This window comes from Dipodomys spectabilis, unplaced genomic scaffold, assembly GCF_019054845.1.
Source record: "Dipodomys spectabilis isolate Male_0828 unplaced genomic scaffold, ASM1905484v1 ptg000157l, whole genome shotgun sequence".
NCBI lineage: Eukaryota > Metazoa > Chordata > Mammalia > Rodentia > Heteromyidae > Dipodomys > Dipodomys spectabilis.
In genome coordinates, this window is record NW_024870834.1 from 6,987,813 (window position 1) to 7,012,537 (window position 24,725).

At 40.8% G+C, this 24,725-nt stretch overlaps 1 protein-coding gene across 1 annotated transcript in view; it reads left to right on the forward strand.

Annotated features, from left to right (window-relative positions):
- Positions 1-3,390: 3,390 nt before the first annotated feature.
- The window catches only part of Rps6ka5 (ribosomal protein S6 kinase A5), a 157,953-nt gene continuing 136,618 nt past the window's right edge, over positions 3,391-24,725 (forward strand). Inside the window, exon 1 of the mRNA XM_042692700.1 lies at positions 3,391-3,714. Coding sequence (XP_042548634.1) covers positions 3,603-3,714 — 112 coding nt within the window. The 5' untranslated portion in view covers positions 3,391-3,602. The remainder of the gene's footprint in view (positions 3,715-24,725) is intronic.

Sequence of the window (24,725 nt, forward strand, 5' to 3'; positions counted from 1 at the left end):
CCCCATCAACTTCCCAAGCAGCTAGCATTACAGGCATGAGCCACCCGTCCTGCCTTCCCTGTTGTATCATTTTATAATCAATCTTTTTTTTGGGGGGGGGGAGGGTCTGGTCGTGGGGCCTGAACTCTGGGCTGAGGATGCTGTCCCTCAGCTCTTCAGCTCAAGGCTAGCACTCTACCACTTGAGCCACAGTGCCACTTCTGGCTTTTTTTTTCTTTTTGCTTATGTAGTGCTGAGGAATCGAACCCAGAGCCTCATGCATGCAAGGCAAGCGCTCTACCACTGAGCCACCTTCCCAGCCCTTTATAATCAATCTTATGTCCTGCTGTGGTTGTTGCCAACTCTGCTGGTACCCTCAAATCCCTAACTCTTCTTCCACAATATCATGCAGCATAGTACTTGTGACAGAATGAAACTCTCTTATTTCTACTTTACTAAGTTTATTACGTTTTGTAACTCTTCCGCAATTTTAAAAGTATTTGGAAATGAAAAGGTCAAATAAAACAAAGGATAGGAAACTTTCTACATTCCTCCAGTTAGGACCTTCTTTCTTTATCCCCCTCCCCTCTCTAGCCCTGCCCAGAGGCAAAGTTGTTGAATAAAAGATGCCTACACACACTTGCTTTACTATAACCACTTTGAATATTGCTGCCAGAGGCACGAAGTTGCAAATTCATTGTCTCTTTCTAGACCTCATGAAGAGCTCTCAGGGTATTTGACATAGCCATCCACTCCTTCTTTCTTGTGACATTTTGGCTTCTGAGTTACAAAACTCTCCACATTTCCCTTCTCCATCTCTGAGTCCTCCACCTCCTCATTCCAACCCTCTAACATTGCAAGTCCTTAGGCATCAGTCCTAGGATCGCACCCCCCACCCCCCATCTTTCTTCATAGTCTTTCTTTTGGTAATCTCATTTGGACCTCTGGCCTCTAATAGCATTTATGTCAATGAGTTCTCTCCCAGATATTTCTTTAGTGTTCTAGCCTCAAACCTCAACATACTTAATATTGGCACTAGAGGTCTCAAAAAAATAAATCTGAGGTATTGCCTCTTAGTATTCTTTATTTAATCTGCCCTTCTCATTAAGTATTTCCATAATCCTCTTCCATCCCCCCATTGCTTGTGCTAGAAACATTGTTACCTCAGATAAAATCCAATCCATGCAAGTGCGTGTGTGTATGTATGTATGTATGATGCATGTGTAATTCCATTTCTTTCCAACTGTACTATACCCACTCATTGTTTGCTCAGACTACAGTGATAGTCTCCTAACTGGTCTCCTTGTATTTTACCTTGTCCATCTAGCCTAGTCTCCAACCTTAACCCTTAACCACAGTGGCATTTTAAAAATACGACCCAGTTACATGATCCTCTGTTTGAATTCTTTGCCTGGCTTCCAATGCCACATAAATATTAATCGGGCCAGCTACACACTTCAGGATCAAGTCTCCATCTATCCTTCCATCTCATGTCATCTCTTTGCTTACTACATTAAGGCTCCATTGGTTTTTTCTAAATTTCTCAAATGCAGTAGACTCTTTTCCTGTCTTAGGATGTCTTCCTAAAACTTTCTCTCCCCCCCCCCCCCCACAATCCATCTTAAAATTAAAGTTATAAGCTAGATTATGCTTTGGTAGGAAAGCATCCCAATATCTCAGTAGCTTATATTAAAAAGACATACAGCAGAGTCTAATCAAGTAATCGAATCATGCTTTCACTGGAAGCTCAGAAGTTTAAAACTCTTCTAAATTGTAGCACCCCAATATTCAAAATGTGGCCTTTGAGGTTGGTGTCCAAAGAAAAGGCAATGTAAGTGATTATGGATGGAGTTTTCTGGCCAGGCTCAACAATAGCACATCACGACTGTCCATACCTCATTGGCTGGCTCAAAGTCATATGATCCTAACCAAACTGCAAAAAGAGGCCAAAAAGTAAAAGAAAGAAACCAGGCTTTCCTGTTTATCCAGGAAGAGGAAACGAGATTGGTGAGTATCTAACCATTTTCTGCCACATCCTGGAGAATTGTACTCATCTTTAAAAGACTTTTGTTAAAGAATACTTCATTCAAAAAGGCTTCCTATGGCAAAGTCTACATCATTAAGTCTCTCCTTTTCCCATTCTCATATCTGTTACTAAAAATCAGAACTCTATTATCTCTTTCCTTGCAACCATATTCTTTCCCTGCCAACTCTTCATTTCCTTCAGTCCATCTTTCTCTCTACAATCAAACCTAATTCCCAACAGAACAGCCATCCCATGTGCACTAAGGAAAATGTGTACTTCAGCATTAGTCTTTAAGGTTCTCCATTCTCTTTCCTCACTTGTTCAACTGTTTCTCTCCCATCATACTTCCATCTACTTTTGTCACCCTTTTTGGCTTCTTTACCCTAGGTTTATGCTCAGTTACCATCTCTCTGATGCTGGCATTTCTAATCCTATTCAAATACTTCTTTGAACTCATTCCTCCCTTCCCTCCTCCCTCCATCCCCCAGCTCCTCTGAGAATAATTACTGTCATCCGTGACAGTTTCTAACGCTCTCTACTGTACTACTATTTCATTTAAAATTCTCCTGTGTATATTACTCAGGTTGTCGGTTTCTCACGTTCCACCGAAAAGTTTCCAGGAGTTAGTCATTAATGTTCTATTTTCTTAATCTCTGTATCCTCCTGGTGCCCAACAGTAGAAATGATTTTTGTGTGTGTGCAAAATTCCCCATGAAGAGGGAGGGATAGGACTGTGAATTTTGTAATGTTTAAGAGTCCACTTAACTTGTTTTGGGATCACTCCTGCAAATAACACCTTTTTTAGGCCACGGCATTTTTCGGACAGTCACGCACGTGTGTCTGTAGGTACCACTGTCTGAGATTCCGAGGCTGTGTGCAAACACGTGGGTAACAAGCGCTTTCCTCTAGGCCCCGCCTCTGTCCGCGGTGATTGGCGGACCGAACGTTCCAATCATCCCTCCCCGCCTCTTTCAACAGTAGCCAATCATAGACCCCGAGAGCCTCCTGACTACTAGACACTGTTTACTAACAGATGGAAGCTGGGGAATAAGGGGTGTGACCGCTCCCGGGGAGGTCAGGGAAAGCAAGGCTTGGATTGCGCTTGCGCATTGATGGAAATGGGCGGAGCCCAATCTTAGGTCTCACCAATCCGAGCGGCCGCACTCCTCCCATTGCTGCCTCCCCGCCAAGCAACAACAATTCGAGGAGTGGGGCGGGGAGACTCGTGAAACGTCAGAGAGAATTGGCCAATAGAAGCCAGCGCTGGCAGACGCGCGCGTCTCGCGCCCAATAGACGATGGTGGCTCCAATGGCTCCCCTACCTTGCTGGCTGTGGGCGGAGCGGCCTGGAGGAGGCGGCGGCGGAGCAGGGGGCGGCTTGGTTGCGCGGTACTAGCGGTGCCCGCCGAAGGGGGAGGAGGCGGAGGCTGGAGCCGCGCGGACAGAGCGGGAAAGAGACTCGTCTCGGCGTCCGAGTTGTGGAGCTGCCACGCGCGCCCCGGCTCCCGGGGCTGCAGCCGGGGCTGTGAGGGGACGGACCTCCGCTGTCTCGCGGGTTTCCATCGGAGCGACGCGCGGGATCGGAGAAAAGGAGAAGATGGAGGAGGAGGGCAGCGGCGGCGGCGGCGGCGGTGGCGCCGCGGGCAGCAGCGGGGACGGCAGCGACGGCGGCGAGCGGCTCCTCACGGTCAAGCACGAGCTGCGGACCGGTGAGCGTCCCCGCCGGGCACTGAAGGGACTGGGCGCGGGGGCGCGCCGGAGGGGGGGGTCCGTGAGGGGCCCGCGCGGGCTGGGGGCGCGGGCCGGAGCTGCCGTGCCGAGGGGCGGGCCCGGGGCGGGGCCTGGCGCACGGGGCGGGAGCCCGGGGGGTCCCGGGACGACCGGGGCGCGTTCTGGGAAGGCAGCCCAAAGTTTTCCTGCCGCGGGTGGCGCCGGGGCCCCGGCGGCGGCCGCTGGCGGCACTGGTCGCGGAGGATGCCTTCGCGCCCCTGCCCGCGCGCGTGACGCGCCCGTCACGGCACCCCGTCTGGAGTGAAAGGTGCGCCTTCCTGGGGGTGAGGCGAGGGCGCTTCATTTGGGGGCGAGCCTCGCCTCGCCTCCCTTCCTTCCTGCTGTCCTTACCCGGGTCCAGGCGGGGGCTCGGGAACCCTTACGCACGGGGCCGCGATCCTGTGACAGCTAAGTGGGGCGTTTCACGAGGCTGGTCTTCGGAGTGCTCTGGGACTGAGCGTTTTCCTCTGCAGTTATCATGAAATCCTATACTTGCCCTTGGATTTCTTGCAGAGGTCTCTTGAGAGTGCAGGCTCTACCTGTTTGAAGCTGTAGGTGAAGGGGACTCACTCACTAGCTAGCAGGCTTTAGCGCTTCCCGTTCTCCTGTTTGAGATCCCCAGAGTTGCTCTAAGCCTCGTACTGGCTAAATTACTTTTTTCATTGTGTAAGTCTGCGTCGTTCGGATACGTACGTGCTTATCCAGACCCATCAGTACACTTTGGATTGATTTTTTTTTTTTTGACACCCTGGTTTTGGCCTATTGAAATAGTCTTCTTTATTATGTAGACATAGAGCTTAAATAGCCGGTTTCAGCTGTACACCTAGTTCACCTTACCTTGTCTCTGAATCGATTGTATGGTTAGCTCTGTTCTACAGTTCCTTTAGTTTTGTAATTTCTAATGAGATTATTTATTAGCATTCCTAGTGACTTTTATGAGATGCCAAATTCAGCATTCATTTTTAAGACATCATTCTTCTTTTTTTTTTTTTTTATCATTTTGAATCTGTAATGTCCTTGGACCACTCTATAATATTTTTGAGTTCCTAGTATATTTTGTATAGGTTCCATTGGTTTAAGTTTTCTCTCAGTTTAATTGATGTGTGTGTGTGTGTGTGTGTATGTCTTGGGGCTTGAACTCAGGGCTGGGTTCTGTCCCTGAGATGTTGCACTCAAGGCTAGTGCTGTACCACTTGAGCAACACCTCCACTTAGCATTTTTGTTGTTGGTAATTGGAGATAAGAATCTCCTGGGCTTTTACTGACAGAGCTGGCTTTGAACTGTGATTCTCAGCCTCCTGAGTAGCTAGTATTACAGGTGTGAGCCACTGGCACCCAGCTCAATTGATGTGTTTTTTTAAGCTATTAATTTTAGTATCCATGATTCCAGTATTAATAGCTGATTTCCATGAGAGTAGGTGTAAAGATTTTGTAAAGTTTTTTTCCCCCTTATCTTACATAATGATTCACTCCTTGGTATATGTAGAATCGTACAATACTGCAAAAACTACTTGAAGTCAGATACTCCTCAGTCATTGACTATGATGCAACAGTGACCAGGAAGCAACACACTCGTAGTAGCCAACCAACTGCTCAGTTCCTGGGTTTTAAATATAATGCTAGCTCTATAGAAATCAGTGAGTACTGCTTTATTTCCTCTTCCCTATGAACTGTGAATCATCACCTTCAAGTTTGCATTTTAGAAATTTTTCTGATAGATAAGATTTTTTATCATTTATTATTGTTAGCTGTCAAAGAAAATGAAGAGTCATTTCGATTTATTGCCAAACACTTGAACAACTGCCCGGATGTAGTGGTCAAAAGTACTGTTAAAATATAAACTGAGAGAACTGCTCATCTTCAGCCAACTGTGTGAGCTCTTCTCAGCACATGATGCTATAATAGGCACTATAGTAATTTGATCTGATGTGGTCCCTTCTTGACATGTGGACAAGCATAAGATCATATCAAGTTGGTAGTTGGTGATAAGAGATGTGCAGAATGTGATTGCATGCCATGGAAGGAGCAAAATAAAAAAAAAAAAAGCAATAAAAGCCAATGTAAGGATCTGAAATTGCTTCAGTTATATAAACCAAATAGCATGGCTTGCCTGGACATGAATTGGAAGACACTTATAGCTGTATAGACTTGGGCAACTTACTTCACTCTTGCAGACTTACTTTTATCAGCAAAATATGAAAATTGAATGAGACGTTGTTGGAAAAATGCTAAGCACGTTACTTTGTCCATAGTAGTAACTGGGGGTTGCTGGTTAAATGTAAATCTAGAAATTATTCCAAACAGGGCTGGGAAGGTGGCTCAGTGGTAGAGCGCTTGCCTTGAATGCATGAGGCCCTGGGTTCGATTCCTCAGCACCACATAAGCAAAAAGAAAAAAGCCAGAAGTGGCGCTGTGGCTCAAGTGGTAGAGTGCTAGCCTTGAGCTGAAGAGCTGAGGGACAGCGCCCAGGCCCAGAGTTCAGGCCCCACGAATGGACCCCCCACCCAAAAAAAAAAAAAGAAATTATTCCAAACAGTATTATATGGTAATGGTGTGTGTTGTGTGTATATATATATTAGTTTAGTGTAACTTGGAACAGAAAACACTTGTTTGGTGATTGTGTCACACACTTTGTTATATTGTCTTTTCTGTATATGTCCTACCTTTTCAAGCTGAGTGTAAACTCTTTGTAATCCTTGTTGTTTTCTAGCCTCCTCAGGAACAATTACACAAATACTACGAAAAAATCATTCACTTGTCCGAGCTAGACAGTAAAGACCTTGAGTCCTATCAAGTACTTTTTCTGGTTTGTAGCTCTGGCATATGGTAGGTAATCTGATAGTTGATGAGTGAATTCACCCAGAATGAAAATGTAGAAACAGATCTGATCAATTATTGTAGTCTCCTGCCTTGCAGATGTTAGGTACTTGATAAATTGATGTTGTACAGTGAAAGCTGGAGAATGTATATTATGGTATCAAGAAGATCAGTTAAGCATAACTTTTTGAGTACTTTCTGTTTTCTAGATTAGAATTGATGTTACCAAAAATGACTAAGAAAATGCTCTGGCAGTAGAAGGAGCCATAAAAACTAGTGATTAGCATATATTATAAGTATTGTAATAGATCTATAAAGTCTAAAGCTAGCACAAGAGAGATTTTGTCTTTTAATTTTTAAATGATCAACTATAACTGAAAAATGAGAAAATTGAACAATGAGAAAAGGGGAGTATCAATGGAGGGATTATTGGGTTATCTCATTCACTTATTTATTCAATGATGCTCTTTTGATGGCTGGGATTACAAAATATAGACAGGCCCTCCACTGGAAGAATGGCTGCACAAGGAATCATTAGAATGAGACTTCTCATCTGTACTGTGTATCTGAGTCTGTGTATATGATGGCTTAATTCTTCTGCATTGCTGTACACCTTTTCCTGCATAGGAAAGATTATGCTGCTGGCAGCTCCCAAGTTTTACATCTTACGGCTTCAGGTACTGAAAAGACACTGTCCCCTTTTCAGTTTCAATTAGAAAAGTCTCAGGGGACTTGATTGACTTATTTTTGGTCAGGTATCTACTTTTGGTTCATTCAGCTAAAGCTAGATGATTGGACTGTGCTCTACCAACATGACATTAGCTACAGTAAATATATGGATGGGGGTCAGCTAAACTCAGAAGAGAAGGAACCACTAGAAAGATACATCCTTAGATTTTTCTGTCATTAGGAGAGCGAGCCTAACACTTAAGGACAGTGGAGGAAGACTATCTGTTGTGCATAACAAATTACTGAGCACAAATAACTTAAAGTAACAAAATTTCTGTGGGTCACGAATTTAGTGTTGGTTATGTCGCTGGGCTATTCATGAGATTCCAATCAAGACAATGGCCAGGACTGTGGTTACTGAAGACTTCCCAGGGCTGGAAGTTCCCCTTCCAAAATAGTGTACTCATATACTTTTGGCAGGATTCTTTAGTTCTTTGTCATATACATCTTTGCATACGGCTATTCAAATGTCCTTATGACATAATAACTTGTTTCTCCCAGAACTAGTAATCTAAGAGATACTAAGGTGAAAGCCACAATATGTTTTTTCTTGAAGAGCTTTATTGAGATGTGAATTGTGTGCCACATAAAGCACTGTACAAATCCACAAATTTTAGCATCATTACAGAGATAGATAGTCATCACTACAATCTAATTTTAGAATAGTTCCATTGCTCTAAAAAGAAACTACATGCCCACTAACATTAGTTAGTTACATTCTCACTACTTAACCCTAGCTATAGGCAACCAATCACTGATCTATTTTCTATTTTTATGTATTAGGTATAATAGTATCTCATTATAACATCATTATGTAATTGTGGTCTTTAGTGACTGGCTTCTTTCACTAAACATTGTTTTTAAGATTTATCCACATTGTAACTTATGTCAATACTTCCTCTTTTTGTGGTTAATGAATCGTATTACAATGTAATAGATATACCATATTTTGTCCATCCCTTCTTCAGTTGATTGACATTGGGTATTTATGCCTTTTAGTTATTTAAATAATATTGTTAAGTACATTTGTGGACATTTTTTGTGTATACCTACGTCTTGGGAATTTACCAACAGTAAAATTGTTGTGTTACATGGAATCTATGTTCTATTCTGTAAGAAACACCCAAAGTGTTTTTCATTTCCACCACTAATATATTGTGGCAGTGTTTTTCTGCAAGTATAGCTAAAGCTAACACCTGTTATTGTCTCACTGCTTCTACCATCCTAGAAGAGGTAAAGTTTTTTCATTATGGTTTTGATGCAAATTTTCTTAATTATTTTGAACGTCTTTTCAAGCACTTTTTGGCCATTTGTGTCTTTGGCAAAATGCTTATGCCTGTTTTTTGCCCATTTTTCAATTGGCTGATTTGTCTATTGAGACTATTTATTCTTAATATGTGAATACTTTATTCAGATAAAGGGTCACAATTATTTTCTTCCATAAAGTGAGTTGTCCTTTCATTTTTCCTTCCTCTTACTTTCCTTTTTTCTTTTTTGATGGAGATCTGTGAAGCAAAGAAGTCTTTAATTTTGATAAAATTCAATGTGCCTGTGTTATTTTTTTTCCTTGTTCTATGTTTAATCATGACTGATCCAAAGTCATGATTTTCCCTATGGATTTGGGGTCCGCTTATTAATTTCTGTAAAGAAGCTAGCTGGGCAAAGTTCTAAAAGGGATTGAGTTGAATTTATAGGTCAGTTTTGAGCATTGCTGTTTCAGAAATGTTAATTCTTTTGAGCCTTGATCATAGGATGTCTTTCCATTTATTAAGATTAATTTTCATTTTTCAACAATATTTTGTAGTTTTCAGAGTATGTTTGTATTTCTTTTGCTAACTTTATTTTTATATTATTCTTTTTCTAATATTGTAAAAGGAATTATTTTTATACTTTAATTTTTGGATTGCTCATTTCAAGTATCTAGAGACCCATTGTGTCCTGCAACTTTTCTAACCTAGTTTACTAGTTTTAATAATACTTTAGTGGATGCCTTGGAATTTTTTTATTTATAAGATCATGTTATCTGTGAATAGTAGTTTTAGTTCTTCCTTTCCATTCTCAATGCCTTTTATTTTATTTTCTTATTTAATTGCCCTGGCCGGAACATTAAGCATGGTATTCAATAGAATCAGCAAGAACAGACATCCTTCCCTTGTTCCTGATGTTAAAGGAGAAACATTAGTCTTCTACCACAAAGCCTAAGGTTAGCTTGGGTTTTTTTGTAAATGTTCTTGGTTGAGAAAGTTTTTATTTTTGTGTTTTTACTATTTGGATGTTTCTTTTAAATCATAAAAGACTGTTAGTGGATCAGATGCCTTTTCTTTATCTTTTGGGATAATGCAAGTTTTTTTTTTCTTTGAAATGTGGTTTATTACATAGATTACTTTTTGGATGTTACATTAACCTTGCATTCCTGGTATAATTTCTCTATTATTGTGGTATGCAATCTTTTTATATGTTGCTGGTTTCAGTTTGCTAGGATTCTCTTGAGATTTTTGCATCAGTATTCATTTAAGTGGTTGTATTTTCTGTGTGTGTGTGTGTGTGTGTGTGTGTGTGTGTGTGTGTGTGTGTGTGTGTGTGTGTGTGTTCTTCTGTATAGTCTAGTTTCCCAGATATGTTCTTGACTGCTTTTTGCCAACTTTATTTAACTTGTTTGGTTACTGGAATTCTTGTTTAGGGTTTTTAAAGTAAGATTTAACAATTTTTAGGGGTTGTTCAGATTCTGCTGCTAATTTTCAGTGTGACACACACACATGCATACATCATTTTATTTTTATTTGTGTACTGGGATTTGAACTCAGCTTTAACTCACTCACTTAACTAGTATTCTGCCACTTGAGCCAGGTCTCCATCCTGGTGTGTTACTTGGAATAAGTCATTTAGCTCAAGATTTCTCATCTGTGAAGCAAAGGTGTTGGACTAAGTGCTATCCAAAGTACTTATTAGAATTTCTAAGGGATAGTCAGATGTCAGGAGTGGTGATTTACTTGTAAAGATCATGTCGCTTCACAAAAAGATTCATATAGAATCCTACTGAAAAACAGCAGTTGTCTGTTGCTTTTTTTTTGGTGGTGGTGGGGGGGGTGGTCTGGTCATGGGGCCTGAACTCTGGGCTGTCCCTCAGCACTTCAGCTCAAGGCTAGCACGCTACCACTTGAGCCCCAGCACCACTTCCGGCTTTTTTCTTTTTTGCTTATGTAGTGCTGAGGAATTGAACCCAGGACCTCATGCATGCAAGGCAAGCTCTCTACCACTGAGCCACCTTCCCAGCCCATCTGTTGCTTTTTGAGTATGGCTTCATAATGATTTAATTTGTAATTAGTTCCTTAAGCATACAACTGTTGCCTATAGTAAGAAAAATTCAACGATTTCAGTGACAATCTTTGTTATCTGTAAGTATACTGCAGCTCTTCTTTGTATACTAAACATGAACCAGTATGTACTTATCCTATATTTAATAATATGTACATTATTTACTTTGAAAAGATAGGTTAAACTCAAGACCTTTTTCATTTTTTTAGACACACTGGGAAGGTTAAAAGAGGAGTAAGTATTTACACTACCCTAACTTGATTCTTTAGCATCAGAAAAGGAACATTCAATCATAGGTTCCAAAGTTTGAGAAAATAAACTGTTTTGGACCAAGAGAATGGCTTCACAGTCTTCATGTCCAGGGTGATAGAAAAATATTTTGTATTTGCATTGCATAGATCTAATGTGGTATCAGACCCAACAGTAACCTTTATTTCAAGGAACTATCTTGAAATCAAATCATGCAGGAGATGGGATTGGTTTGATGGAGTGGTTTGCTGGGCATGGTTGAATTTTCCCTGTGAATGTGAAGCTGATACTTGGTGAAAGCTTCTCTAAGGAACATCATGAGTTGGTTGAATTTTACAATTAAAGATACTGTTGAGAGATGTCAATCCCCAAATGTAGTGGGAGGAGAGGAGTTGTCACAGTTTTGCCTTTGAGTTCATTTAATGATTTACAGATTTTTGTGCACCTCAAAGATGTAATCGATCACTCCTACCTTTATCTTGTTTGTCAGGGAGCATGAACAGGGCCTAAAATAGAATCTTACTCTCATTGTGTTTGTTTCTAGCAGTGTCCCTCTTGGTTCAGGTGTAGCTGTTCTCCCCGAAATCAAACTAGTTATCTGAACTTCATATATCCCTAAAATTTGAGTGACCTATCTCATTTTTTCCCTTTTCTAAGCATTCATTAGGAATTTCTTCCTATGACTAAGAGGAGAATTGGGTGATAAAGTTCTTGAGTTTTAGTACAGTACTTTGTATTGCAGTTATTTTATTTCACACTCAAGCTTTTGTGTAGGTGTGCTTCTTTTTATGTACTCAGTGTGTTCTTGACAAAAGCTGCGTAAATAATATTTTAATATCATGTCATTTGGAATATAGAAAGTGAATTTGGTACTAAAAGAAGTCTCTCATTAGCTCTTTTATTTAAAAAAACTTTTAAGCTTTCCACTATGGCTCTTAATAGTGTATACATTTTTCTGATATGCTATCCTTACATTTTAGGTAGCCATAAAATAAGTGACAAGTCTTGTGTGGAAGGCTGAATAATGAGCCCTTTCTCCTCTCCTTTCAAAAGATGCCCATATCTTATATATTCTCTGGAACCCTGTGAATATGTTACATGTTACATGGCTAAGAGACTTTGCAGATGTGATGATTGAGTATCCTGAAGTAGGGAGATTATCTTAGGCTAATATAGATGAACCCAGTGTAACCCCACAGGTAAGAAGAAGACAGAGAACGTGATGTGAGAAGCAGAGAGAGAGATAGAAACACAGGTCACAAAGAATCAGAAGATAAGAGTGAAATCATTGCCCATGGATATGAGTAGCCTCTGGAAACTGGGTAACTGATTTTCCTGTGAAGAAATGCAGCTCTGCCATCACCTTGATGTTAGCTTCAGACTTATGAGATCCAGAACTGTAAGAAAACAGATTTGTGTTATTAATATTAATCTTGTAGGCTGGGTGCCAGTAGCTTAGGCCTGTAATCCTAGTTACTTCGGAGGCTGAGATCTGAAGCTCGAGGTTCAAAGCCAGCCAGGGTAGGAAAGTCACCAATAAACCACCAGAAAACCAGAAGTGGCTCTGTGGCTCAAGTGGTAGAGCACTTGCCTTGAGCTGAAGAGCTCAAGGACAGCATGTAGGCCCAGAGTTCAAGCCCTGTAACTGACCCCCCCCCCCAAAAAAAAATTAATCTTGTAGGAGCAATAGGAAGCTAGCTATCTTGCTTAAGACTGGATTAACTAGGAAATGCCCCTCTCCCCCGGCATGAGGTCCTGTGATAACAAGACATGAAACAATTATTTAAACAATTATTTTAGTAGAAAAATGTTAACAGATATTTTTCCTTGTAGAAGTACAGTGTTATTCTCTCTTCCTTAGTACTCTCCAAGGGAAACATTTTTTTTCTGATCTTAAAACCAAGCCTAACTGACCAACTCTTCTGTTTTTTTTTTTTTGTTGTTGTTGTTTTGTTTTTGTGGGTCGTGGGGCTTGAACTCTGGGCCTGGATGTTGTCCCTCAGCACTTCAGCTCAAGGCTAGTGCTCTACCACTTGAGCCACAGCACCACTTCCAGCTTTTTCTGCTTATGTGGTGCTGAGGAATCGAACTCAGGGCCTTATGCATGCAAGGCAAGCACTCTACCACTGAGCCACCTTCCCAGCTTCTTCTGTTTTTTTGTATAGGAATGCTCTGGGTGTTTTTCTGGGCCAGAGTTTCTGATTAAGTTGGTAGCATGAAAGACCCAGGCCTAGGCCATTTGACATTGTGACTGGGCCTGCCTCTGGGGTTTCCTTCTGGTGCCATTTGTGTGTCTATTTTTATTCTTATTTCTCTTCTTCCTTTACTTATGCTAAATTATTAATCTAATAATTTACCTTACATATTTTGTTAGTTCCCAAAAGGACTTAAGTAAATGTTTAAGTATATTTAAATCCATGCATAAATTCCATAAGTAATACAGAGAATATTTGATTTTTCTCTCTGTATTTTGCTTCTTAAGTAAAGTCTTTGTTCATATACTTTTCCCCCCACTATTTTTATATTTATCCTAAAGGGGAAACAAAGGTGAAGTCTGTAATTAGTAACACTTTTGATTTTTGAAAAAAACATACAAAATGATAAATCAATAAGATTCTTAAAAATTTTAGAGGCAAAAAGGTGGCGCTCATGCACAGGGCTGTCATTGTACCAGACTGTTTGCTAAATAAGTGGAATATCTCATCCTTAACTGGAAAATTCAGTCAATTGAAGCACTGTGTTTTCTAACCACATCGACAATCTCAGGCAAGATAATATGCTTTTTAAGGAAAAAAGTATTTAAAATGTGTAATAAGGAGAATGTTGAACTTCGTATCTAAATATTTTGCTGCGTTAGGAATGTGTGAACAGAATTTAAGCAGTATCTTTGCCCTAGTCTACTTCCATGACCATAGAGCAAGATCATATTTTTCTTTTATGCCATTTGTTCGTAAGGAAACATAGTAAGTAGGGCTGGAATGGAACAAATCTAATGGGGCCACACACAAATGAAACCCATAACTTTGACCTAATTTTGCCATTGTGTGAAACAGCCACAGTTGTATTTTTCCATTGAGGGTATTGATTACCCATTGCCCTAGATGCTGGTTTTAATATGGAACAAATTAGACATGGCTGTCATCATTGAGAATAATCATTGACCTTACATGCATAATCATGGAACTATATGATTGTGATTGTGGTAAATGCCGAAGAAGTATAGGGTTCTGTGACAGAGTCTAATTGTGTGACCTGATACTGTGCTGGATGAGGGAAGGCTTCTGTGAAGCAGTAATGTTTAAGCAGAGGCCCTGGCTATTAGTGGGGTGAAAGATGGGGGGACAGGATTTCTGTCAAAGGATGCAGTACAGGTGGTCTCAAAGTAAGAAGTGATTTGGCACACTAGGTAACTGGAGGAAAGGCCTCTGACTTGAGCATCATATCCCAGCAGGTAAGCCTCAGGATATGGCTGTGGAAAGGTAGGTAGGGACATTTAATGGAAGGTTTACTAGGTTATAATAAAGTGTCAGGCCTTGTATCCATTGTGAAGCCATTGAAAGATTTTCCATTGAGAAATGATGAGATTAGTTTTGCTTGGGGATTCCCATTGCTGTGAGGAGGATGGATGAAAGAACCCCAGCTAGAGACTCTTGCAGAAATTTGGATGGAGTATAATGATTTGGATTAGGTGATAATTGAGATCAAGAACTGTGAATATGTTTGAGAAGTGTTTAAGAGACAGAATGAACAGAACATGATAGTGTATTAAACAGAACATGATACTGGCTAGAACGAGTATGTTTGAAGATGTTTCTTGTTGAGATAGGTTATTAATTTTTTATTGCTGCAAAAGAAATTACAAAGGGTGGCTTATAGTAGCTCCCTTTTACCGAGCTCATACTTGGATTGTTTAGAAGCCATTAGGACCTGGCTGGGCTCTTTCTTCAGGGTTTCACAAGACTGGCAGCAAGGATTTATCCAAGCTAACTACTAAAAATCCACTTCCAAGATCATGCTTGTTGAAAGAATTTAGTTTCTGTGATTGTCATCCTGAGGTTCCAGTTTCTTTTCTTTTCTTTCTTTCTTTTTTTTTTTTTTGGTTGGTTGTGGTCCTGAACTCTGGGCCTGGGCCTGTCCCTCAGCCTTTCAGCTCAAGGCTAGTAGCGCTCTACCACTTGAGCCATAGCATCACTTCCGGCTTTTTCTGCTTATGTGGTGCTGAGGAGTCGAACCCAGGTCCTCATGCATGCAAAGCAAGCACTCTACCACTGAGCCACCTTCGCAGCCCCCCCAGTTTCTTTACTGTTAACTAGGAGTCACTGTCTAGAGCCCAATATTCTTTCTCTGATGGCCCCTCCACTTAAAGTCAGTGAAAGTATGTCAGTTAATTCCAGCACTTTAACTTGTGACTTCTGGATCCCCTCTGGTATATAGGTCCAGATTTAAAGGGGCTTTTTTATTAGGTTAGGCCTACTTGGATGATTTTTCTATTATAAGACCAGCTGATTTGGTACTTCCCATGTACAGAATCCCTTTATTACAAGAAATAGCATCTCATATTCACTCAGAGGAAAGTGATTATTTGAAAGGTAGTGTCCTTGGGGTATCTTAGACTTTCCAGGTGGTAAACTAGGGTAAATACATGAAAAGATGGGACCAGTTTAACAGATCAAAGCAAGTTTGAGAGGCCTTTGACATACTCTAATGGATCTGAATGGTAATAGTAATTATAGATGATGAAGCCTTGTTACGTGTTATATAATCAACTCATTTATGCCACATAGTAACCCTGTGAAGTAAGTACTGATGTTCTTGTTCCAGCTTTGCAGATGGGGAAACTTGAGTCTTAGATTGGTTATCAAATTTCCCAGGGTTATCCAGGAAGTAAGTAGAAAAATTTGGTTTTGAAACTGCAGCAATCTGTCTGCTGGTCACGTCTTTGTAACTGTGTTTTGTGGTCAGCAGTGGGATATGAGTCAGGAACTTAGAAAGAGGTCCAGGCTGCATGTAAGAATCCTGGTGTCATGGTCATTTAAATGACACTGTGCCAAAGTAATAAGAAAGATCAGCTCAGGAGAGATTTTAGAATAGAGAGGAAGAGGACTTAGAACTGAGCCCTGAACACTCCAAAATGTAAGGAAGGGTTAGAAAAGGAATTGCTGAGAAAGGATATAGAGGGAGAAGAGCCAGGAGAAAAGGATAGAGAAAACCTAGGAAAGTTGTGGAAGCCCAGAAGAGAAGATGCTGGGAGTCGGGGTAGGGGTGGGGGAATTCTGTTCAACAGCAAGTTGTTTTATCAAGAATATTTTGGTGGAAGAAGCTGGATTGAAATGGGTTGAGAAGTGAATACAAATGAAGATAATTTTTGGCAGACCTTGTTTAGGGGGGATTGAAGAGAGGAATGTAGCTAAGAGGACTGTAGTTTCAGGGAGGGCATAGGTGATAGTGTCAATACCCCTGAGAGGAGGTAGAATTTAGAACACATGAGCAAGGTCTGGCCCCCATATGAGTTTTAGAATAGGAGGGAGGAAGGAGAGGATACAAGTGCTTAGGAGATAAAAATGCTTTTAGGGCATAGATTTTTTTTTTTATTGTGAAAATACTGTACAGAGGGGTTACAATTACATGGGCAAGATAATGAGTACATTTCTTATCAAGCATTGTAGCCTCCTCCTTTGTTTCCCCTTCCCATCCCATCCACCCTCCCCCCCCATAGATTTTTTTTAATGAATTGTTAAAGCAATTTCTTATTCAGGGAGAAAAGCTTCATTGTCTAAAAAAACTTGTTATTCTGATCTTTGATAAAAAAATTTCCTAGTTACAGAAAAAACAGAGAGTTGACTCAAAACTTACATGCTGCACAGTGAAAGCTTCTAGAATGTTGAAGAACAACTTACAGGAAAAGGTTTTCAGACACAGCCATTGACATGCTTCTGTTTTCCACAAGGTCAGTCCCTGAAACATGTTCTCTGGGTCATGCCAAAATTCTTAGGAAGCTTAATGTTCTGTTACTTCTTTTTGAAGTGTTTTATATTTTTAGTTCAGTTCTAAATTAAATTAATTTGGTACATGTATTGGAAAAAAAGGCTGTTTATTACCACTTTATAAGCATTTGTTTTGTTACTGACTCTGTTTTCATATTGGCTCCGTCATGTAATTCCAGAATCACTTGACTAAATAAACACCACTGTTTTATACACAAAAAGTACAGTGAGTCTCCAAGGCAAGCGACCCCAGCAATAGGAGAAAAGTGGGCAGCATTGTTTTAAAAGTACACAGATATTAAATATAACTTTGTTCTGCCACCCGCAGAATGCTGTCCAGAGGCATGGTTTGAGGCCCAACCACAAATCTAAATAGCTTCAGAATAGCTTACCACCTGGCAGTTAAAAGGAACTTTATGTGCTAGCAGTTTTCCAGCTCTCATGCATTTATTTGCTAGAATTGGCTAATTGGGCCTTGTAGACCAGTTAAAATTTTGGGATTCAGTATTATGCATGAGCTGTCAATACTGTACTGCACTGGGCACCTCCTAACTGTGGATCTAATAAATTGCCTTATAATTCTTCCTCCCCCTCACCCCCCAAAATGGTTCTCACCAAACCTCAAATAGCTGAAAAAGATTTTTTTTTTCTCACTGAATACAATTGTCACCTTTTGACTGGAACTAAATTAGCCCAAGAAGCTTATGTTTTGTAATGTTGAATAAGAAAGAGCAAGGTTTTACAAGAAAAGCTATTTTATAATCTTAGTAGGTTTATCCCAGGAAATGAGATGCTGAATCTACACTTTCTGATAGGTATATTAAAAGCAAATGCGAACATATTAAATAAAGCTGATTGAGTCAGATTGTGTTCTACAAATATTTAAAACATCTTCCTCAGACATCATTCCATTTTACCCTTTTACATAAATACATTTGAGTCTTGCAGTACAAACAGAAAAATCATTTGTGGCCTTCTAGTTATTGGACACCACTCCCCTTTTCACCAGATTTTGAAGGAACAGTTTATTCCAGTGGTTTTCTGCTGCTTTATCTCCCATTCACTCCTCAATGTACAGTAACATTAGGCTTCCGTCTCAGTCACTGCATCAGACCTGTTCAGTTACTTACTAAAGAGACTACTGCCTTTTCCTACTCTAGTGGAATGTCTCAGTTCAGAGCAGACATCACTTTAGAGCAACTGGTGCTAAGTGTTGGCATCAACTAATGTCACTTTGTCTAGTAGCAGTGTTGGTACTGATGAATACCCCTTTGCCTAGTAGCAGTCTCTGCTCTTCTCCCTGGTTCTCCTCTCTCACTGGCTGCCCCATCCCCTTCCATTGGCTGATGTCCCTTTGCTTTTCTCTATAATATTGATAATCTGTAGACCCACTTTTCCTACTTAGACCTTCTTCCTGGGGAATCAAGGTATTATCATGCTTGAGCTATTACCCAAGTCTCTATTTTCAGCTTAGATTGCTTTCTTGTGCTCTGCACCAATTATATCCAATAGTGCAATCAATACAAAACATTTGGATAGTCTACAGGGACCTTAGTCTTTCAAGCTAAACAAGTCTTCTTCCACCAGCTTTCTATGTTTTGTTTTGTGACCATTATCTATTTTACTAGTACTCTAGTTTTCTTCCCGTTCACCCAATTACTGTCCCTGTTGTGTCAATTGTAATTGTGAAATATCTCCATTTCTTTCTCTCTCATCATTGCCATTATCACAGGGTTAGTCCAGTGTCTAACCTAATGATAATAACTACCATGTATTGAGCTTTTTGAGTGAGGTTTCTGCCCAACATTTCAGAGGCAGAAGTGTCATACCTGTGTGATGGGTATTGTACCTGACACCTGTGGTACGCAATCTCCCACTTTTCTGCCTCACTGGAATCCGGCTGTAGTTATGACAAACAGTTCTGAGTCAGTATCACCTCACTTCATGTTGATGGCATTTATCCTCAGGCATATGTGCTGTATACTTTCTGTTTTCCATGCCAGGACTTTGACTCCTGCTCTGAGTCTTAGGACCCTGGTTATGGAGGCTGACTCAGAAAGCACAAACCTACATTCCAGAAACACAAGTGTATTAATGTTGCAGTGAGGTAGCCCTAAGCTGATAGGATGTGGGAGATGATGATATACAATTTCTGTATTGATTTTGCAGTGGAAAATTCTGAGAGGCCTTCCATATGTTCTTTAAAAAAGTCCAGATGAGATTGCGTTGATAATATGTCCTTGAATTGTTTTTTTCTTATTCCCTGTTTCACTTTCCATTCCTCCTCTTTGAGCACTGGGATTACCTCTTAAATAAACCACTCACACATGAGTCCAGGTGAAGATGGATAGGGTCTGAAATGGCTCTAGAAAGCATATCCCTGGATGGAATATGAGAATGGGATTATTCACTGATGAACCTGTTGCAAGGACCCCATTGTAGGTGGCAGTATGTACTGATAACCCCTGACATTTGGTGCCTGGTTACTAAGACTCATCTTCTGCAAGCTAGGACTAGTACTGGATGGAAGGTAAAGAATTGGGTTTATGTTGTAGCTCTAGGGGGAAGGTGGTGATTGTAAGGGCTCTTAGTTGATGGACCTTAGAAACAACCGTTAGCCAGTTACTATTGCATATTGTGAAAAGAAGACATATACAAGCAACATTTGGAAAGATCCTCAATGTTTATGGCCATAAAACAGCGAGACCCTATCTTGAAACCAACAAACAAAAGCCCAGGTCCAGGATTTAATTATAAGGATATCAGAGCTGAGGAGATGAGTTTGTACTGTATCAGCTGAACTGAACTGAACTGAAATGATGATTCCCAGAGCTCCCTTCTGGAGTTGGGGTGAGCACTGACCACAGAAAAATTTTGAGTGAGATTGGAGGGCAGAAATGAAGCAGCAGCTGTGTTTCTTTTACTTTGTTTAATGGTTGGTGATGGCCCCCACACATTGTTGCTGTATCCTGTTGTTGGCATGGAGTAGTAACCAGGCTGCAGCTCCCCCAGCTCCCCAGACTACCTCCATCAGCTTTTCTTGAGGTCACAGGCATTACATAAGTCAGAGGCCTAGAGATGGACAGACATGGAATCCATGTTTGTCCTCATGGGTTTCAGCTTTGTGCTTAGAATTCCAGTTTGTTATTTGTCCCCTCATGTCCAAGTTTTCTTTCTCATTACCTGCCCTTTTCTTTTTGTCTTCATCTCCAGAAGCAGAGGCAAGAGTTACAGACTTTTAACCGTCTTCCATGCCTTTATGGAAGGCAAAGTCCTATGAAGTTCCCTATTATAGCTGGGTGCTGGTGGCTTACGCCTGTAATCCTAGCTACTCAGGAGGCTGAGATCTGAGGATCATGGTTAAAAGCCAGCCCAAGCAGGAAAATCCTGAGTTTCTTATCTCCAATTAGCCATTAGAAAACTGGAAGTGGCTCTGGCTCTAGTGGTAGAGCATTAACCTTGAGCAGAAGAGCTCAGGGACAGTGCCCATGCCCTGAGTTCAAGCCCCATGATGATGATCATCATCATCAACAGCAACAAATGTTCTCTATTATCTGTCACTCACAGTGATTCTGCCTCCTAAACACTGTGTATGTACGTGTGTGTGTGTGTGTGTGTGTGTGTTTTCTATGGCTTGAACTCAAGGCCTTATGTTCTCTTTCATTTTTTCACATGGCTGTCTTTTTCATTCATGGTTTGTTTTTCACTCATGACTGATACTCTGCCACTTGAGCCACACCATTAGTTACAACCTATTGCTAGTTAATTGGAGTTAAGATTCTCAGACTTATCTGCCTGTGCTGACACTGAACGATGATCCTAAGACCTCAGCCTCCTGAGTAGATAGAATTCTAGATGTGAACCATTGCCTACCTTCCTGTACACGTTTGACAGATATTCAGGGTCTGAGTCAGGGCCCCAATATGGAAGAGTAGAAAGAACCTGAGATCTCAGAAGAGAACACCTGGGTAGATGAACCTGAATTTTTTTCCTGAATGCTGTGGAAGGCAGGATCAACACCTGGATAGATAAAAACAGCCCTCCTGCTTAGAGACCATGCAGAGTTCCTTTTGAAGTAGATGCTGTTTGTCCTCTTTAAGATCTGCCCATCCCCTGTTGCCATCCCATCTGCCCATTCCCTGTTGCCTCCAGAATAATAACTAGACAATCTTGGCATTGTTTAATCAGGGGAAATGGTGTTGTTTTGAAAGAAAATGGTTTGAAAGGAAATATTCCAGTGCCTGGCAAATAAGTACCACTAGGAAGAATAGGAGGAACATGGGACAAAGTGGATCTGGAAGGCATTGCGTAGAGCAAGGGAGAGGGAATATAGCTGGATAGTAGAGAATGTATCAGCTTTAAATAGATTTTATTAACATAGAAGGGCTATTAATAACTCAAAATTAGACATCCTAGTAACCTGGTCCTGAGATTGCTGGGATCATTTCTTAAAGCTTGGACCGGAGAATGACCTGCAGTAAATTAGGTAGTTACGCAGAACTTCTTTAGCAAAGTGTTAAAGTCAGATGTCTCAGAAAAGAGAGGATGTATTATTGAGACAGAGGAGTGCACTGCCTGATCATGTTCCTTAAGAGGGTCTAAAGGAAATACTGCATTCAGAAAGGTTAAAAAAAAAAAGAACAAAACATGTTGGTGAGAGGACATGGGCTGGAGTTGCTAGGAGATGTTTGACTGGAATTGGGTTCTCTAGTATCCATAAAATCCATTCTGATTGACAGAGGCAAGATGGTGGCACTTACCATCTGGAGCAAAGGAATGTCATTATAGTAGGCTAGAGTGGCATTCAGGCTGACCTGACCCACAGAGGTTAGGGGCAATGTGTAATAGCCATTTGGGCAAGAAAAATGGACAACCAACCAGGATATTACTTTCCTTGAATGATTCAGACCTGTGAAGGTCTGAATCACTTGCCTTGCTCTTGCTGGGTGATGATTGTTTTGCATAATTCAGCAGGCATGGAAGCATCAGGAATCATTTCAGTATATGCCTTGAGTTCCAGACAAATTCCACACTGTAACTAGTATGTAGTGAAGCATCTTGAAGTAACCAAAGTCAAAGAGAATTCACGTTGTATTTTGTTAGTTTTTTTCTTAAGCATTCAAACTCCTTTTATTCACTTTCCCATGATAGTGTCTCATCTCAAGCATGCTCACTGGTATGTCTGCTCCTTTCTGCTCCAAGGCTTCTTCAGTGCCCACCCAGCTGGAGATACAGGTGCAGCATGGGAGTGCAGGGAAGTTAATGTACCTCCCTTCGACGTTCTTTAGGATAGCTCCACTGGCTTCTTCTGTCTTAGAAGGAAGAGCATTCTAATCATTCCTCAGAGAGTCTTGGCAAGATTTCCCTCCAGATCCCACAGCACTGACCATGTCAGTCCTATTGTTTCATGCCCCTTTTTGGTTTTGCCTTTATTGGTCTTTGACTTCCAATTAAATTACCTCTATCAAGTCTTTTTCTGATGCTGTATTTTGAGGAAGAACCCAGGGTCAGACATACACAGTTTTTATTTGTGTGTGCATATGTTTGTCTATCCTAGGTGTGCCTACCTGATTACTTATCTTTTTTTTCTGCCCATCCAACCATCCATCCATCCATCCATCCAATTACAGATTAAAACAACAAGGTTTACAGTGGAAAAATAATTGATTAGCACAGCTTTAGTAAGTAGTAGAGCTCGAGTTCTAAACTAAGTTCATCTGAACCAAAACATGTTCTTTTCTTTCTTGATTATACCTTTTCACCTTGGAAGATGAAATCAATAGGTCTTGGTTAATTTTTCTTTCAAAGTGCTACCTGCCTGCACATACTGGTTGTTTATAGTTTACCAGTCTGTAAATTGTGGCAGGCACATGCCCATTCCTTTGTTGGTCACTTCTTTTCTCTTCCCTGTGCTTCATTGTGAGAGCTGCCTTCTTTCCCCACCTATTTGGAACCTATCTCTGTACTTTTGTTCCTCTTCTGAGTTCAGTCAGTTCTGGCTTCATTTCTTCCACTTTGTATGTTGGCTCATTTCTGTTCTTTGTTTTTATATATCTGCTTTATGATGCTTTTCCCCTCATACCCTAAGTAGTTGCTTTTAAACTCAGTTTGAAGTGTTATCTTATTTTCCTTTTCTTCGGCTTTGTTGGTGTTTTATTTGCTTGTTTGTATTTGAGGGGGAAATTTCATATGCTGTACTGCTGATACACATTTTCTGTGTGTGTGGTCTGCTTTTTTTTTTTTTTTTTTAAATGTGCCAGTTCGTTCTCTATTCAGGAGAATAGCACCCTCCTCTGTGCGATTTCTTACATAGCTTCTGTCTGGAGAAGGGTGGCATGGTATGTCTTGTTTCTCTTCCTTTTCTGTGATCTCTTTGATTTTTCTTTCTTCAATGCCATTTTCCAAGGTACCTACTCTTCTCTCTGACAAGGTTGCCCTGGAAGCTGTGCTTTACAAAGGATGACCCTCTTCTTGCATGATGCATTCAGGCTTTTGTTGTTGGACGCTTTCTGGGAATGATTGTGTTTTGCTCTATGTCATCTGGGCTCTTCCACCCATTTCCAATGTCTCATAACCCTCCCTTCTTGTCTTTCATACCCTAAGACTTGCTATGGGAAGCTCAGCTGGATTTGGTCAGCTTTTCTGTGACAGGTAGTTTGAAGGTTGCAGTATCCTTTCCTTCTGTAATACAGCTAAGGTGGGTCATACATGGTTTCATTTGTTTTCTTTACTGGATTAATGGTGTTGTTGGGCTTTTTTTTTTTTTTTTTAAAGATAAGCAGAGAGATTTAAAATTGGGTCATTTTCATTATTCCTGAAGCCCAGGAGTTCTTGGTTCTTTCAAGGCTCATACTGCAATCTTCTCTGAAGTTTCCCTGTTAGGAGGTATCTCCTAAACTGATAATTTACTTGAAACCATATAGACAGCTGGGCACCCAGTGGCTCACACCTGTCTGTAATCCCAGCTGCTCATGAAGCTGAGATCTAAAGATCTACTTGAGGTGGGGGGGGAACTTGTAAGGTGGCTCAGTGGAAGAGTGCTTGACTTGCATGCATGAGGTCCTGGGTTCGATTCCTCAGTACCACATAAGCAGAAAAGGCCGGAAGTGACACTGTGGCTCAAGTGGTAGAGCACTAGCCTTGAGCTGAAGAGCTGAGGGACAGCGCCCAGGCCCAGAGTTCAGGTCCTGTGACTCGCAAAGGAAAAAAAAAAAAGATCTCCTGGGAAGGAAAGTCCTCGAAACTCTTATCTCCATAAGCACCAAAAAAGCTGAAGTGGCACTGTGACTCAAGTGGCAGAGCACTAGCTATGGGCTTAAAGAAGCTCAGGGACAGTGCCCAGGCCCTGAGTTGAAGTACCAGGACTAGCACACAAAAAAACAAACAAACAAAAAAAGAACATAGACAGTTGATAAATATCACTTCCACCAGCTGAATAATATAAATCTCTTTAGATAAATTGATTTTTGGGTTTAAAAGAAATACAAATGGAAAAACTTGTATGATGATCAAGTTTTATTATAGTACAAAAGTTTGAGGTAGTAAGATTACTATTCTCTCCTACCTGAACAGTTTATGTTAATTTCTTCCTTCCTCCCCTCTCTATCTCTCCCTCCTCTCTTTTTGTTTCTTTGGCTGTACTGGGGTTTGAACTTGGGACTTCCCTCTTGCTAGGCAGGCACTCTACCCCTTGAGCCACATCTACGTCCCTTTGTGCTGTGGTCTCACATTTTGCACAGTCTGAGCTGGGCTGATATTCTCCTGTTTGTGCTTCTTGCTGTAGCTAAGATGACAGGAACACCACCATGCTCAGATTGTTTCATTAAGATAAGCGTCCTGTAAATTTTTTTGCCTGGG